At 59.1% G+C, this 16,090-nt stretch overlaps 2 protein-coding genes across 2 annotated transcripts; one reads left to right on the top strand and one right to left on the bottom strand.

Moving 5' to 3' along the window:
* Window positions 1-1,470: 1,470 nt before the first annotated feature.
* Window positions 1,471-2,064, top strand: OXT (oxytocin/neurophysin I prepropeptide; the record flags this gene model as incomplete). Its single annotated transcript, XM_084889078.1, has 3 exons — window positions 1,471-1,603; window positions 1,748-1,949; window positions 2,030-2,064. Exons 1-3 carry the CDS (start codon window positions 1,484-1,486, stop codon window positions 2,062-2,064), a joined length of 357 nt encoding a protein of 118 aa, XP_084745204.1. The 5' UTR covers window positions 1,471-1,483.
* Window positions 2,065-8,431: 6,367 nt separating this feature from the next.
* On the bottom strand, window positions 8,432-10,339 carry AVP (arginine vasopressin). Its single transcript, XM_084888972.1, has 3 exons — window positions 10,113-10,339; window positions 8,847-9,048; window positions 8,432-8,629 (listed from the first exon to the last, which is right to left on the bottom strand). The coding sequence occupies exons 1-3, from the start codon at window positions 10,230-10,232 to the stop codon at window positions 8,469-8,471; spliced, it is 483 nt and encodes a 160-aa protein (XP_084745098.1). The 5' UTR covers window positions 10,233-10,339; the 3' UTR covers window positions 8,432-8,468.
* Window positions 10,340-16,090: the final 5,751 nt, after the last annotated feature.

Here is a 16,090-nt window from a genome sequence, read left to right as displayed (position 1 = left end):
GCGGCTGGGGGTCAGCAGGCTCCGTGCCCCGGTGGCCTCAGCACCTCCTCTGGGAGAGCAGACGAGAGTGCAGGACTGGCTGTTCCCGTCTCCCCCCCCCCCCCCATCTCCTCTGCCCTGGGTTGACCTCAAGGGATTGGTGCTGTTGAGTCTGTCCTTTCTGACATTGGACTCATCCCGTCCCCGCCTTTGCAAAGTGGGTTCCCCAGGGAGCAGCCTGAGATGGGCTTGAATGGGCTGGATGTTTATCACAGGGGCCCACCTCTGTGGGAGGGGGGGTAGACACAGGGCTGGGCAGAGAGACCTCTGCGCTGGCCTCGGGCAACGAGCTCCACAGGGCGGTCCGGAATGAATAGTCCTTCCGAGGTGCCCAGCATCGGGTCCGCATGGTCCGCCGTGGGCACCTGGGACAGGTGTGCCCGCGAGCCAGGGGGTTCTCAGCGGCTGAGGCACAGCCTGGACCAAAGGCCGGTCTGCCCACCGGCTGCCACCAGCTCGGTGACACGTCCCGTCTTGAAGAGAATCTGTGCTGCTCATCTCCTTGTTCACTGACCCACAGCCCTTCGCTGAGGCATCTGTCTGTCCTTTATGTGCAATTATTTCATTTGAGATATGTTTAAAATGCTACACCAAAAAAAAGCACTGGTTTTAAGTGCATGACACAAAGACCAAGGAAACCGACCAGATTTACATCCAGGTGTCAAATGCTACAACCACCTGTGACAGTGGCAGCTCGTTTGCTTAAAGCCTTAGGTAAGAGGTCTGGCGCAGGTCCAGGAACTGCCCACGTACAGACGGGTGGTGGTCTGGGTGGGGGTCTGGCCGCTGCGCAGAGAGCTTTGCAGCAGCTGCGATGTGACGGGGAAACCTGTCCTCTCCGGTTTGGACGAAGCCCCAGGTATTGCACATTGCCCTGCGGACTGCTGCTCCCTCACAGGGGAAGGGAAGGCTGTGTTTCAGTGAGAGGTCAGAGGAAAAGAAAGGCCTTTCCCGTGCAAGTTCCAGGCGGGGAAGCGGATGTTGGTGTGGGCGTGGGGGTGAGAGGAGGGGAGTGAGCTCCAAGAAATGTGGGTTCAGGAAGAGACCTCCCTAACAGGGGACAGGATGCCTGTGGCAGGGGTAGAGGACGGTGGGGGAGGCCTGCCCGTCCTGCCACACTTCTTCCACCCTGGAGGCGGCCAGTGCCCTCCTGTGCCTCCCCCGCCCCCGGGTATGGGGAGTCCAGCTGCATAACCCCTGGCTGGGCGCAGGCCACCCCACAGGCTTCCTTGCCACCACCCCCCTCCCCCGCGCACATGGCTGCAGCCAACACAGTGACCTGGACCAGCCGACCCCTGCAGATGAGGGCGCGCAGGGCCTGACCCGGGCGGCCGGCCGGCCGTGCCCAGGCATCCGCCAGCCCTCTTAGGCCGGCGGGGCCCGGGCATAAAAGGACGGACCGGAGAGCCGGCCACAGCCGAGGACGTCAGACCCCAGCCACACCATGACGGCCCCCAGCCTCGCCTGCTGCCTGCTCGGCCTCCTGGCTCTGACCTCCGGCTGCTACATCACCAACTGCCCCGTGGGCGGCAAGCGGGCCGCCCTGGACCTGGACGTGCGCAAGGTGAGCGCTCCCTCCTCCTCCCGCGGCGGACCGAGCTCCGGGCGCCCCTTCCGTCCCGGCCTCCCGCACCCACAGGGCACCCCTCCCCAACTCCTACCCCCCACCCCCACCCCGCTCAGCCTCTCGCCCCCCCCCCCCCCCCAGTGCCTGCCCTGCGGCCCCGGGGACAAGGGCCACTGCTTCGGGCCCAGCATCTGCTGCGGGGACGAGCTGGGCTGCTTCCTGGGCACGGCCGAGGCGCTGCGCTGCCAGGAGGAGACCTACCTGCCGTCGCCCTGCCAGTCCGGCCACAGGCCCTGCGGGGACGAGGGCCGCTGCGCCGCCGACGGCCTCTGCTGCAGCCCCGGTGAGCGGCGGCGGGGCCGGGGCCGGGGACCGGGATGGGGACGGGACGGGGACAGCCCTGACCGGCGTCTCTCCTCGCAGACGGCTGTCGCACCGACCCCGCCTGCGACCCCTAGGCCGCCGCCCAGCGCGGAGCCCATCGCGCCCCGGACCTGGCGCAGCCCTCGCGCCCTGCACAGCCACCCTGAAATAATGACAATAAACTAATGCACCTTCCCCTCTAACTCGCCTGGCGTCTGTGTGAGCCCTGGGAGGGCCCCGGGTGGAGGAGGGGGCAGGGCTGGGTCTGGCAGCGGGGGCAGCGGGGAGAGGAGGGCCGCCGCCCCGGGAGGGCCGGGGCTGTGCGCGCCGCGGGGAAAGGGCCTAACGCGGGGCCGGTGGAGGTGAAACTTCTCACACCTGACGGGGCCGCGCACCTGCGGGCTGGGCAGGGCCCTCGGGCTTCCGCGGCTGAAGGCCCGTTCCCAAGGCGCTGAGGGCAGGCTCCGGCCACAGGAGCCCCTGGTGCTTGGATGTGGCCAATTCCTGGGAACGCACGGCCACAGAAATGACCCTTGACTCTTCTCATCGATTATTGGGAATCCATAAAAGCCTAGTCCTTCTCCCCAGAGCACACCCCTTCACTCACCTCCGCTGGGCCAGCCATTCCACACAAGACGGGGCACAGCGCATCTGTTAGTGATTAAGAAATAAAATAAAATAAAAGTTACTTGCCCTGCACAAGTAACTCCTGTGGATCAGTGGTTGAGTGTCGACCTATGAACGTGGTTCAGATCCTGATTAGGGCACATGCCTGGTTGCAGGCTTGATCCCCAGCGTGGGACGTGCAGGAGGCAGCCAATCAGTGATTCTCCCTCATTATTGAGTGTTTCTCTTTCTCCCTCTCCCTTCCTCTCCGAAATCAATAAAAAAAAATATTTTAAAGTTACATCTGTGGCTTTCTCACACTGGAATATTGCACCCCCCTCCACACACACACACACACACACACACACACACCTAACTGTGTGGATCTCACAGACATAGTGGGAAGAGAAAAAAATACCCTGTTTCTCCAAAAATAAGACAGTGCCTTATATTAATTTTTGCTCCCAAAGATGCGCTAGGTCTTATTTTCAGGGGATGTCTTATTTTTCCATGAAGAAGAATACGGTACACATTTATTGTTAAATGAAAATAAAGGAAATTTATTACCTGTATACGGTAGTACGGTAGTTGTCAACACAAACCAGACAAACTGTGAATCCTACAGTATCAAGAATTTACTCATTTATTCAATGACAATCATGTCATCATCTTCTGGAACATCATCATAACAATCCAATTCCTGAATTTCCTGGTGAATTTCTTGTGACTCCATTTCTTTCAGAATCAGTGGACCAAATCTCATGTTTAGTCTAGGGGGGCCTTATTTTCGGGGGGATGCCTTATATTTTACTCAGAAGGAAACCTGTAAGTAGGTCTTATTTTCGGAGGATGTCTTATTTTCGGGGAAACACGGTACTGCCGAGGCCTGGAAGAATTTCTTCATATAAATCACAAAGAGAGGCAGCGCTCAGCCATGGCGCCAGCGGTCGTGGAGGGCGGTGATGGGAACGTGGGGGCTCCTCTGGGGCGGCCTGGTCTGCCCCTGGGCCGGAGCTGGTGAACGGGGTGCGCTCCGTTTATGGTACCCGCCAGCTGCACACGTGTGCATTGTTCACGTTTGCGTATGTGCTACACCGGCATATACGCTTTCAAAAGTGAGAAAAAGGTCATTGCTGAGGGTTTGAAGATAATAGAAATGGAAGGCCCAGTGACCAACAGCCATCTAGACTGGGGTTCTTGCTGGGGTCCCCAGGACCCCCGCATTGGGCAGTAGTCAGGGGTTATTAGGAAAGGATCAGGAGGTGACAAAGCAGAGTCCTGTTCAAAGCCCCCAAGGGGAAGTGTGTGACTCACGCAAACTGATATCTGAGGAAAGTCGTACGAATTCTGTGGCCCCTCAGACACCGCACAGGGAACCACGCTCCTCAGCTGGAGAGCTGTGGTCATGGGTTTGTGCTTGGCAAGCTTGGTGTCCACCCACCGCATCTGCGGGAATTCGGAGTCGCCCCCCACCCCCCCCCCCCGGGACCTCTGTCTCAGCCTAAGTGCCCTGCATCTGCTCCACCCCCAGGGGCTTACACAGAAGAGGAGCATCAGTCGAGCTTTCTCACCTTGGGACTGAATTCAGGTTCCCCTCCTTCCAACATTCCATCCACTGTCCCTTTCTTTCCCTAAATCCAAAGGCCAGCAGTATTTTCTTTTCCACCATCATAAAACAGAGTCCGGCCCTGGACGGTTTAGCTCAGTGGTAGAGCGTCGGCCTGTGGACTGAAGAGTCCCAGGTTCAATTCAGTCAAGGACACAAACCTAGGTTGCAGGCTTGATCTCCAGTAGAGGTCATGCCGGAGGCAGCCGATTCATGATTCTCTCATCATTGATGTTTCTCTTTCTCTCTCTCCCTCTCCCTTCCTCGCTGAAGTCAATAAAAATAAAACATAGAGTCTGGCCCAGTCGGCGTGGCTCAGTGCTTGAGCATCGACCTATGACTCAGGAGGCCACGGTTCAATTCCCAGTCAGGGCATATGCCTGGGTTACATGCTCGCTCCCCAGTAGAGGGTCCTGCAGTAGGAAGCTGATCAATGAGTCTCTCTTATCATTAATGTTTCTATCTCCTCCCTTCCTCTCTGAAATCAATAAAAAAATAAACAAAAAAACAGAGTCTGATTAACAACCCTTTTTCTGAGGACATCAAGCGAGGTCCCATGGGTGAGTGGGGAGAGGTGCTGAGGGGACCAGGGCCACGTGAAGTTGTCCAGGGGCCAGACAGACGGGCGCAGAGCGAGCTGCTGTCATTCTTCCCGCTTCTTCCTGGCTCAGTCCCGGGGCCTCTGGGGTGACTGAAGCGCTTGGCGCTTGTCAGGACAGTGGTTTCCAACTCTTCGTTTGTCTCACGAGTACTCTGTGAACCCACCTTGCTACCTAGCAGTGAAATTCCTAGATAGCTGAAGCCAGTTTGGCTCAGTGGTAGAGCGTCAGTCTGAGGACTGAAAGGTCCCAGGTTCGATTCCGGTCAAGGGCATGTACATTGGTTGCAGGCACATCCCCGGTAGGGGGTGTGCAAGAGGCAGCTGGTCGATGTTTCTCTCTCATCGATGTTTCTAGCTCTCTCTCCCTCTCCCTTCCTCTCTGTAAAAAATCAATAAAATATATATTTTTAAAAAAATTCCTAGATAATATGCCTACCTGCACTCAATTTCAAAAATATATATATAATTAGTCTTGGCAGCAACATAGAGAAAAGAAGAATAACATATTACTAAATATGATTATTTTAATACGTAACTAAACACGCAAAATAACTCCAGGTGACATACACACCGTACAGCCATCTGGTGACACCTGCTGGTGAGGAGCACAGGAAGAAGACAGGAGGCCGCTCTCCGCAGGAGGGTCCGGAAACAAGGGTGCAGAAGGGGCATGAGGATTAGCATTCTCTGTTGTGCCTGCGGGGATGTGAATAACGCCTGAACACTGGATGATACAGGCACACCTCGTTCTATTGCTTCACTTTATTCTGCTTCACAGATGTTGCATGTTTTACAAATTGAAGGCAAGACGCTCCACTAGAACAGAGATGACAACTCACGTTATTGCCATGTTCACTTTCCTGTGGGGCCATGTCTCTGAGGTATGCCTGTGGTGAGATGTGGTCGAGGTTTGGTTTGGGGTTTGCATGTGAGTGATAACAGTCTGTGGTCACAGTCTGTGGTCACGGCTATCGGAACAGTCCATATATCTCTGAGATGTGCCCTGGAAGGTTTGTAGAGGAAATGGTATGACAGTTGGCCTTGACTTCAGGGGCCAGGAGAGGGAAGGTAGAAATGAAACAAGCCACCCCAGGATGATAATTGTCATCACTGAGGGTGGTGAGTGCCTGCAGGGTTTTGGTCTAAGTAGCTCTAGTTTTGGTCTATTTGAAATTTCTCATCATAAAAACCTGCGAAACTAAAAGATGATGGCAGAGGTAAATGTTCTGATATGAAAAGCTGTAGAGCCACCTGGGAAGGCACATGGGCAATTTTCCTTAATTACCGTCAGCGGGACTCAGGGTGAGGCTGAGCCACGCCTTGGGAACATGTTTCCCAAGATGGTGGATATGTTGTCAGCTTGGCCTTCATATCAGCCCAGAATCAGCAGGGGCGGGACTAGATATGTAAATCCAGACCAGCAACAGGAATGATAGGGCCTACTTAAGAATGCAAATAAAGATGAAACCGGTTTGGCTCAGTGGATAGAGCGTTGGTCTGCAAACTGAAGGGTCCCAGGTTCGATTCCGGCCAAGGGCATGTACCTTGGTTGTGCTGGTCAATGTTTCTAGCTTTCTGTCCCTCTCCCTTCCTCTCTGTAAAAAATCAATAAAATATATTTTAAAAAAATGCAAATAAGCTACTTTGATCCTAAGTTTCGGTGTTGCTTCCTGGTATTGGGGGTATAAAATAAATGCGCTGGGAGGGGTCATCGGCATCATTGTCACCATCTTCTTCCTGCCTCTCCAACAGACAGAATGGCGGCCTACCCAGCTCCCAGCTTAAAATCTATCTCTTGTCTTCTCTCTTTATTTCTTTTCTTTTTAAAAAAAATATGTTTTATTGATTTTGTACAGAGAGGAAGGGAGAGAGAGAGAGTTAGAAACATCAATGAGAGAGAGTCATCGATCAGCTGCCTCTTGCACACCCCCTACTGGGGATGTGCCCACAACCCGAATTGAACCCGGGACCCTTCAGGCACCAAGCCGACGCTCTATCCATTGAGCCAAACCGGTTTCAGCAAAACGTATTTTTTTTTTAAATGGTGCAAATTAGTACATACGGACTGTGAAATATCACTAATTTGTAAAGTGAAAAAGCCTATATGTGCACCCAGAGGACTGTGGGCCACACAGGTGAGCTCCACAGGAGCGTGAAGCCGTGGACAGCATTCCAGTCTGAGGAAAGAAGTGTTGGCTACACCAGGGAGCATCTCCTGCTGTGACTTACTTTTATGTCACACTGTCAATGCCGCTGACCCTGCAGCTTAGGGTTCCTGGAGATCAAGACCACGGACAAGGAGCGAGACTCCCTCAGCCCTGGCTGATTAGGGCCAGAAGCCCTCCTGACCTGCCTGGGCAGGGGTGACGGCAGAGCAGATCTCTGAGGCCAGAGAGAGCGTGGCCTTGGCTTCCGCTGCTCAGGGCTGGCTGAGGCTGTCAGGGGGCCGTGCCCCAGGCTGGTTGTTGGGGTCAGGGCTCAGAGGGGCTTTTCTCAGCCTGGGCTCCACGTGGCCTCCAAGCCCTGGAGCCAGACACCCCAGGGAGAGGCTGCCGAGAACAGGCTGGTAGAGAAAGGAGGGCAGGGGTAACAGAGGGGTAGAGGGCGGAAGAGAACGGGAGGGGTGCAGGGGCACAAGGAGAGAAGGCCTGGAGTTGAGGGGGGAGGGAAGGGAGAGGAGTGAGGGGAAAGGGGATAAATGGACAAAGGGCACAGGAGGACGTGGGACAGAGAACAGTGTTGGCCTGTTAGTGCACATCTTTGCCCTGAAGTGGCATGTGTCAGAGGGTGGCGTGTGTGTGTGTGTGTGTGTGTGTGTGCAGGGCCTGCCTGTCCTCAGGCCTGCTGTGTCTGTTCCTGAGTGTGACTGTGCTTCTGAAGGTGTACCTCGGACTGTGTCTGTGACTGTGGCAGGAAACCGGGGCACGCCCTCGCCATTCTTTTCCTGTCTGTGTCGGAGGGAGCGTGGTGGGCGCGGCTGTGCCGGGAGCGTGCGGCCAGGGTTTGGGGACGCCTGTCACTCAGGCCGGCTGACAGCCAGAGGGGGTGGCCTTTCCTGTGGCTTCCCTCTGGGTCTGGGCATGCTGGTCCCATCCCCGCCCTCACCCACCTGCACACACACACACACACACGCACACACACACACACACGCACACACACACACACACACCCGTGCACACACCCCACAGCCGTGGGTGACGGAGACAGTGGGCTGAGAACCCGGGGCCCAGGATGGGTTCCTGGAGCTGCCGGTCCCTCAGCCTCCGGAGAGTAAATGGGGACCGAACCCCTGCTGGCTTCTTGGCTGGTCCCTCCCGCCTTTCTCTTCTCCCGTCATTCTCTTCTTCTCCCGTCACTCTCAAGGTCTCTGTCTCTGTCTCTCTGTCTCTCTCTCACTATGGTGTCCACATCTTCCCCCGACGCTTATCCCTTTCTTCCCACCCCTCGGCCCTCAGACCCCCTCCCTGCCTTGGCCCTCTTTCCCCTCCCGCCCGGCGCCTGTCCTTGTTCCGGCGGCACCTTTGAGGGCAGGCTCTCCGCTGGGTGGATCTGCCTGTGTCTTGGGGTCGGGAAGCCCCCCCACTCTCCACCCCCCACCCCCAGATAGACAGCCGGGCAGACAGACAGACACCAGCCGGTGCATTGTAAAAGGTTTATTTCGCGCTCGGAGGGGGGCGGGGGCGGGCTCAGTAGCCGCCGGGGGCGGGCTCGGGGGCGCCCGCCAGCTGCACCAGCCGCAGCAGCAGCGCCCCCGCCCCGTCCAGCTGCGTCCCGTTGCTCCGCTCGTGGGCGCGGGCGCGGCGCGGGAGGCCGCCCTCCCGGCACTCGGGCTCCGGCTCGCAGCTCTCTGCGGGGCAGGGGGACAGGCTCAGCGCACGGGATCGGAGGCCCGCCCCGCAGGTCCCCAAACCCCCCCTGGCGCCTCCGCGCCCCAGGTCCCCCCAGGCCCCCGCCCCCAGGTCTCCAACCCCCCTGGCCCCCCCGCGCCCCCAGGTCCCCCCAGGCCCCCGCCCCCAAGGTCCCCTCAACCCCCCGCCCCTCTCCACTTGCCCCCGGCCCCGCACCTTCGTCGCAGCAGAGGCCGTCGGCGGCGCAGCGCCCGCCGCTCCCGCAGGGCCTGTGGCCGGACTGGCAGGGCGACGGCAGGTAGGTCTCCTCCTGGCAGCGCAGCGCCTCGGCCGTGCCCAGGAAGCAGCCCAGCTCGTCCCCGCAGCAGATGCTGGGCCCGAAGCAGCGCCCTTTGCCCCCGGGGCCGCAGGGCAGGCACTGGGGGGGGGGGGGGGGGAGAAGCCAGGGTGAGCGAGGCCTGGGGTGAAGGTTCGGGGTCGCCTTGGCGCTGCTTTGGCCCCAAAAGGGACCCAGGAGGGAAGCCAACATCCACCAACCTCCCTCTGTTACAGGTGCCTCCACTCCCCCTGTGAAGCACTCAGCATCCTCTCCCTCCCCCTGAGAGAGAGAGAGAGAGAGAGAGAGAGAGAGAGAGAGAGAGAGAGAGAGAGGGAGACACCTCCCTGCAGGGGTCTCCTAGGGCTGCAGCATCGGGCGCTGCCCACCGGTTTACCCCTAACCCAGCCCTTCTAGCACCATCCCTGTCCCCACCCCCCACCCCCAGGCCCTTCCTTGTTTCCTGTCCCCTCTCTGGCCTGGCCGGGCCCCCTCACTCCCTCACCCGCCACCCCCTTCCCCTGCCCTCCCCCCAAAGCTGGGGCCTCTGCTCGCCTGCCTGTCACTAACCAGGGGCAGGGTCCTGAGCCCTAGAGGAGGCCCGAGGCTCCTGGGTGACTCAGGCCCGAAGGCCGAGCAGAGCAGCGGGAGGAAGTCTGTCTGCCCAGCTGCCCCGCTCCTGGGTCAGCAGCTCGGGACCAGCCTCCTGCGGCCTGGGCAGAGCCGAGCGGAGCCGGAGCCTGGGCTTTCACCAGCTCCGGTGGCAGCGGAGCAGGAGGGAGGGAGGGACACGCAGGAGAGAAGTGGGCAGAACTCACTGAGTGCGGGCCGGCACCCACCCAGCACCCCGGAAGCTCCTGACGGTGTGGAGGCCGGGCCTGTGGCGGGAGAGGCTGGGGCTGGATGGGAGGCCTCAGATGCTGGGTGTGAGCAATGGGGAGAGAGGCCTTCCTGCCCGTTCTCCCTGCCCCGGCCCGGCCCAGCCCAGTCACCGCGGGAACCGCTCTCCTGCATCCGCGCCGGGATGGGACTGTCCAGGGAGCCCTGCAGCCCGTCCCCGCCTGCCCGGTCTGGTCCCCTCTGCACCCGCTCCTGGCCTCGCTCCTGCCGGGCACTGGTCCGGACCCCCCAGCCCATGGCAGCCCTCTCCCCAGCCCTGGTCATACCTGTCTCAGCTCCAGGTCGGACATGGCCCTCTTGCCGCCCCGCGGGCAGTTCTGGAAGTAGCAGGCCGAGGTGACGGCCAGCAGGCCGAGGAGGCAGGCGGGCAGCAGGGCGTCGGGCATCCTGGCGCAGGTGGCACAGCGTGGGGCGCTCCGGGCAGGCTGTGCCGTCTGCCTCCGCGGCCGCCTATTTATGGCCGCAGGTGCTTCCTCCGAGGTGACGTGGCCGCCGCCCCTCCCGGTGGCTCCCCAGGAGCCCAGGGCCCGTCCCCGCCGGCAGCGGTGACTCAGGCCCCTGGGGGCGCACGTGGGCCGCGCTGTGCGGGGAGGGGGGCGCCTCCTGACTGTCTCCGCGGTGGGGTGGCCACGGGGAGGCGGGAGCTGCTGTGGCTGTGATTGCAGCTCCAGGGGCTCGGAAGAGGGACACGTGAGGGTCACTTGGGGGGTGTCTCTAAGCTTTCTCGGGGTGCATGTTCCCTATCTGTCTCCTGTGGGGGAGTGAGGGGGGCTCACGGGGCTCCTGGCGGGCCCAGGATGGCGGGGAGAGGCCGCCGGCCTGCAGGACCCCTTCGGAGGGCTGACCCAGTGAGGGGATGGGTGGTGGACCGGCCTGGAGGGGGCTGTGCTGGGCTCCGGGAAAGGAGCCTCTGCCTGCAGCCTGTGGGGCAGGCGGCCCCGCCGGGAAGGGGCCAGGAAGCAGGGGCCGTTCCCACAGGGCGGGCGGGCAGGCTCCGGGGAATTTGGGGTGCTCCCACCCCGTGCACACTCCCAGAGCCGGGCGAGGGCCTCAGAGACCCGGCCGGGGCAGCGTCTCAGCACGTCCCCATCTCTCCCTCCCAGCAGGAACGTGGGGGTTGGGAACCCAGCGAGGTTCGGCCCATGGAACCTGGCAGCCAGCCTGCCCCGATGCCACCCCACCCGGACGCTCGTTCCCGGGGACCAGGGCAGGTGCCATCTCCAGACTGGCTGAGGGCGAGGGCGTCGGGGCTGTGGGTGAAGGAAGGGAGCAGTCACAGCCAGAGGCCCAGCCTGCGGAAGGAGCCCAGGCCGATGGGTTAAAGAGACTCAGCCTCCCTCCGCCCAGGGCACCAGGGTCTCCCTGTGGCCCCAGCTCTTCCAGCCCCCAGGCTCTTGGCCTCCTCTCCGGGGTCCTGCAAGGAAGCTTCTAGAAGGGGGGGCGAGGGGGAACAGGGCAGCCTCCTCCCCACAAAGTGCTATGAAGGGTCCAGTGTCCCAGGAAGGGGGGCTCCGACCCTCAGAACCTGGTGTCCACCTTTTCGGGAACGTCCCTGAGGGGCTGTGAGGACGCTGGGGCCCCATCTGGCCGCTGCTGCTGCCGGAAACATGACGTGGGCAGGCCCCGTGTCCGCTCTGTGCCTCACTCCGTCCCGTGTGAAGCAGGGAGACTGACGCCCACCGCCTGGGCCGCTGTGGGAGCTTCAGAAAGTGCTCGCCAGGGTGAAGTTAATGAGGAGGAGTACTTATTACTAACGCCGTTATTCTTATTAACAGCCGACAAGCGTATGTCAGAGTGAGGATCTCCCGGGAGGAACCCAGGAGGAGCAGGCTCACTCCATCCGGACCGGAAGGAAGCTTGGTGTGCACTGCGGTCTTCCTGAGACTGTGCGACCGGGGCCGGCCAGGGAGGAGGCCAGGGCCAGCGGGGCCAGCTGTGGGGCTACGCCCGCATCCCTCCCTCTCCGCCCTGCAGGTCTGAGTCACCGTCTAACTCACCTCTAACTCAGGGGCTCAGGCCCCGGGGCAGACCAGCCTTGTCTGCCAGCATCATCATTCTAAGCCTAGCCCCACCAGAACCCCTGAGGAACCCGAACGCCACCTCCACACAGACGCCAGAGGGCCTGCTACTCCCAGGACTGCCTTCTTGGGGCTGCATGGGCTGGGGAGTCTCCTCACTCTGCTGGCTGCACTGCAGATGCGTCTCCTCACCTGCCACCAGGACCCTCTGGGTACCCCACTCCCTCTCCTTCGCCCCACCTTCACCAAGACTCCTCTTCCTCACTTTCCTCCTTGAGCTAGACTGCAAACTTGCCCTCCACGCTGAGCCGGGGGCTTATGATGATGACCTTTCCATCGCTGAACAACTTACTGCGTCTCCCGGAGGCAGGGACCGCCTGGCTTCCCGCTGTGGTCCAGCTGCCGATTGTACACATCAGCACTTCCTTCTCAACTCCCTCCACTCAGGCTTCTGCCCAGACCAACCCACGGAAACGCCCGTGATCAAGATGATAAGCTACCTCCATCTTGCCCAATTCGGCGGCCACGTCTATGTTCTCATTTCCCCTAATCCCCGGGCGGCATCTACGGGGGGAGCACTGTCCTCTTCAAAAACATGCTTCCTGGGCTCCCGGGATGCCACGCTGTCTTGGTTTTCCTTCCACCACGCTGGATGTTCACTGGCAGTCTCCTTTTCTGGCTCTTCCTCTTTGACCTTGGCTTCTAATGTCCGAGCACCCCAGGCTCAGGCCTGTATCCATTTTTTCTCCACTTCCTAGGTGATGGTGCTAACACTGGGGCATGAGCCTGCAACCTGGGCATGTGCCCTGACTGGGAACCGATGCTCAACCTCTGCGCTACCCCAAATGGGCCTTCACCTTGTTTTCAAGGCCCCTCACTACTCATTATTATTACAACTCCACTCCCCCCCTCTTTGACAGCTGGGTATTCTGTATCTCCTGATGGAGAAAAGAAAAACACGTCCTCCTGAAGTCAGTAGCTGCAGAGAAGCCGGGGACCGTGCTGATTTTCTCCAGTGAGAAGGCGTATTTGGAACTGGTATCTAATAGATGCTCCTGGATTCAATTTAGAAAAATCCTCTGGGGCCGGAACCGATTTGGCTCAATGGATAGAGCATCAGCCTGAGGACTGAAAGGTCCCAGGTTCGATTCCTGTCAAGGGCATGTACCTTGGTTGCGGACACATCCCCAGTGGTGGTGTGCAAGAGGCAGCTGATCGATGATTCTCTCTCATCAATGTTTCTAACTCTCTATCCTTCTCTCTTCCTCTCTGTAAAAAATCAATAATATATAATTTTTTTTAAATCCTCTGGGCCCTGCCTGGGTAGGTCAGTTTGTTAGAGAGCATCGTTCCCATACCCCAAGATTGCAGTTTGCCAAGGTTGTGGGTTCAACCCGTCAGGGCACAAACAAAAATCAACCAATGAACCCACAAGTTGATGTCTTTCTCCCTCTCTCTCTCTCTCTCTCTCTCTCTCTCTCTCTCTCTCTCTCTCCCCTGGCTTCACCCCAGGGAGGGCCAGAGCAGGCCTCTAAGGCAAGGGCAGGGCCTGCTTGTCTGGGTCTTCAGCATTAAGCCCCTGAGTCTGCCAGCGCCCGGCCCTCGGAAGGCACGTGGCTGCAACGACTCAGCCTCCTCCCCGCCTCCATGGGACACGGGTCCAAACCGGAAGATGAACATCAGCTCCCTGTCTCCGGCCTCTGCTGCTGGGTCCGTGCTGTTTTGGATGATTTGAGCAGAAGGAATTTACTAGTGGCTACTGAGAGCTCACGATTTAAGGGAAGAGTCCAGAGCCAGGCTTGGAAGCTATAGTTCTTGAGGGCCACGAAACAGGAACCCATAAAGTGTCACGAAATGGTGTGTCAGGTCCCCCAGGAGCAGGGCCTGAGATGGGACTCTTGTACCTTCCTGAGGGAGGCTCTCGGAGTGAGGGAAGTAGGATGGACGAGGAGAGAAGCCCAGGTAAAGATGGGGTTTCAACTGGAGTCTAGCCTCAGCCTGGTCCCCCAGAGCTCCGGGTGTGAGTGGCACCACAGAGTTGTCCTACCATGAGGCAAGAGGGTCAATTTTTTAAAAATATGTTTTCATTTAATTTTTTTTTTGAGAGAGAGGAAGGAAGAGAGAGGGAGGGAGAGAGAAAGACAGAGAGAGAGAGAAAGAGAGAGAGAGAGAGAGAGAGAGAGAGAGAGAGAGAGAGAGAGAAACATCAATGGATTGCCTCCTTCACACACCCCACCAGGGATCACACCCACAACCTAGGTATGTGTCCTGATTGGGAATTGAACCGGTGACCTTTCAGTGAAAGGAAAAATGCTCAACCCACTGAGCAACATTGGCCAGGGCCGTTACACATATACTTAATTTGCATACTACTCAGTCATTGGTCAAGGAGATTGGGGAGAAGGAACTTCCCAGGCATTTTCTTGGTGAGGTGGCTGGCACAGGCTGAGGAGACAGGCCAGCAACAAGCCATTAGCAACCAGTTCCCACAGCACCTGGGCAGGAGGGGTGCAGAGCCCAGAGCCCATTCTGGGGATGGCTTCACCGGCCTTGTCCCTGTGCCGGATTCCCATCCCAAGGAAGGCTGTCTGGCTGGCTTAGCTTGGCTCATACGCTCTCCTCTCCGGTAAGCGCCCAAACAGAGCTTCCTCCGACTGCATCCAGGGGAGAGATGGCAATGCCTTAAAGGAAAACCAGGAGGATATTATAAAGGGACAGTGGGTACGGTGGAGCTAAGCCCCCCCAAATCCCCAAGATGTCTTTCTGAAGTCAGAACCAGGGTCCCGTTGGTCCTGCCCCCACCCTAACCTCCTACAGGCTGGTGGGGTTGACCTAGAAATGCCTCGTTCACAGGTCCCTGTCTCTCCGCCTCCCAGACAGAGTCCCTGCCTTCGGTGTGCCCCCAGGCCCTGCGTTGGCCCACTCTGGGTCTTCAGGAAATGAGTTAGCGTGCTGGCCAGCCCCGATGAGCCTCAGCTTCTCTCTCGGTGGCGATTGCCTACATTTGTCAGGACACGGGAACGTTTTCAGGCTGCCCCTCCCGCTCTGCTAAGAGGATTCTGGCTTCGCCCTCCGGTCCTCCTAGACCCCGCTGCAGGAGTGCTTGAGGGTTTTGTGGTTGCTCTGGTTTCTGCTTGCTGTGTAACAAACACCTCCCCAACGCAGTGCACAAAGCAGCCCCATTTCATTAAGCTCGTGGGCTCTGAAGGTCAGGAGTCCGAACAGGGCACAGCTGTTCTCTGCTCTGCCTGGTCCGGGGCTGGAGTCACCCGGAGGAGGCTCGTCACTCACATGCCCGGGCGCCTGGGCCGAGGACCCTGCCTCCCCGTGGCCTCTGTGTGTGGCTTTTCACAGCCGGTGGGGTGTGCTGGACACCGGCGAGTTCCGGGAAATGAGTCAGAAGGCAGGTGGCCTTTTATGACAGCCTCGGAGTCAAGCAGGGTCCCTGCAGCCACATGCTGTGGGCCGAAGCCACCACACGCCTGTCCAGAGTCAGGAGAAGGAACAGAGCACCCCTTCGGATGGAACACGTGTCAAATACCAAGCAACCTGTCATGTACAGCAGTCACAGGGGGGTGAAGTCGGGAGAAAAAGAGGGGGACTGAGTTTTGGGGTTAGATTTTTTTCCAAGGAGCTTTGCGAGGTATGGGAGAGCTGCAGGAAAGGGCCGCGGGAGGCAGGTGGAGGGTAAGAGGGGGATTTAAAGAAGTAACATCAGTGTGAAATGGCAGGTTGGTTCCTGAATCTGTGCTTCTTTCGCTCTAAGACGGCCCCCATGGCTGGAGCAGGAGCAAAGGCTGCCCCCCAGCCCGCCCCCAGATTCTTAAATGAAGAAGATGTTAAGGCCTGAGGCGCACGCCATCACTTCCGTCATCTCATCAGAGAAGGTCAATTTGCCAAGGCCACCTCCTGCCTCGCGCGTGCCCCGGCATCTCATTTCCCCGGCCCCACTCCCCGGGGCCAGCTCCCCGGAGCCTGATCTCATCGAGGGCTGGGAGGGAGAGGAAGGCAGGTGAGAGGGGCTCTCTCTGGAGGATGCGGGTCCCTGGGACAGGCTAATTCCGGGCTTCCTAATTAATGAGCCATGGGGTTGCATCTCATCAGCTGCGTCACAGTCGATGGCTAAGCCCTGGGCCCAAGGGGAGGGCGGCAGGAATTGTGGGAGGGGGAGACCAGCCTGTATCTCTGTCTCCTCCACCCTTTTCTCTGCTCCCTCTGTTCAAACC

The sequence above is a fragment of the Pipistrellus hanaki genome (assembly GCF_964339955.1).
Source record: "Pipistrellus hanaki genome assembly, chromosome: 6".
In the NCBI taxonomy this organism is placed as follows: domain Eukaryota; kingdom Metazoa; phylum Chordata; class Mammalia; order Chiroptera; family Vespertilionidae; genus Pipistrellus; species Pipistrellus hanaki.
The sequence above is the reverse complement of the archived record's forward strand: the minus strand, read 5'-3'. Positions and strand labels throughout refer to the sequence as shown.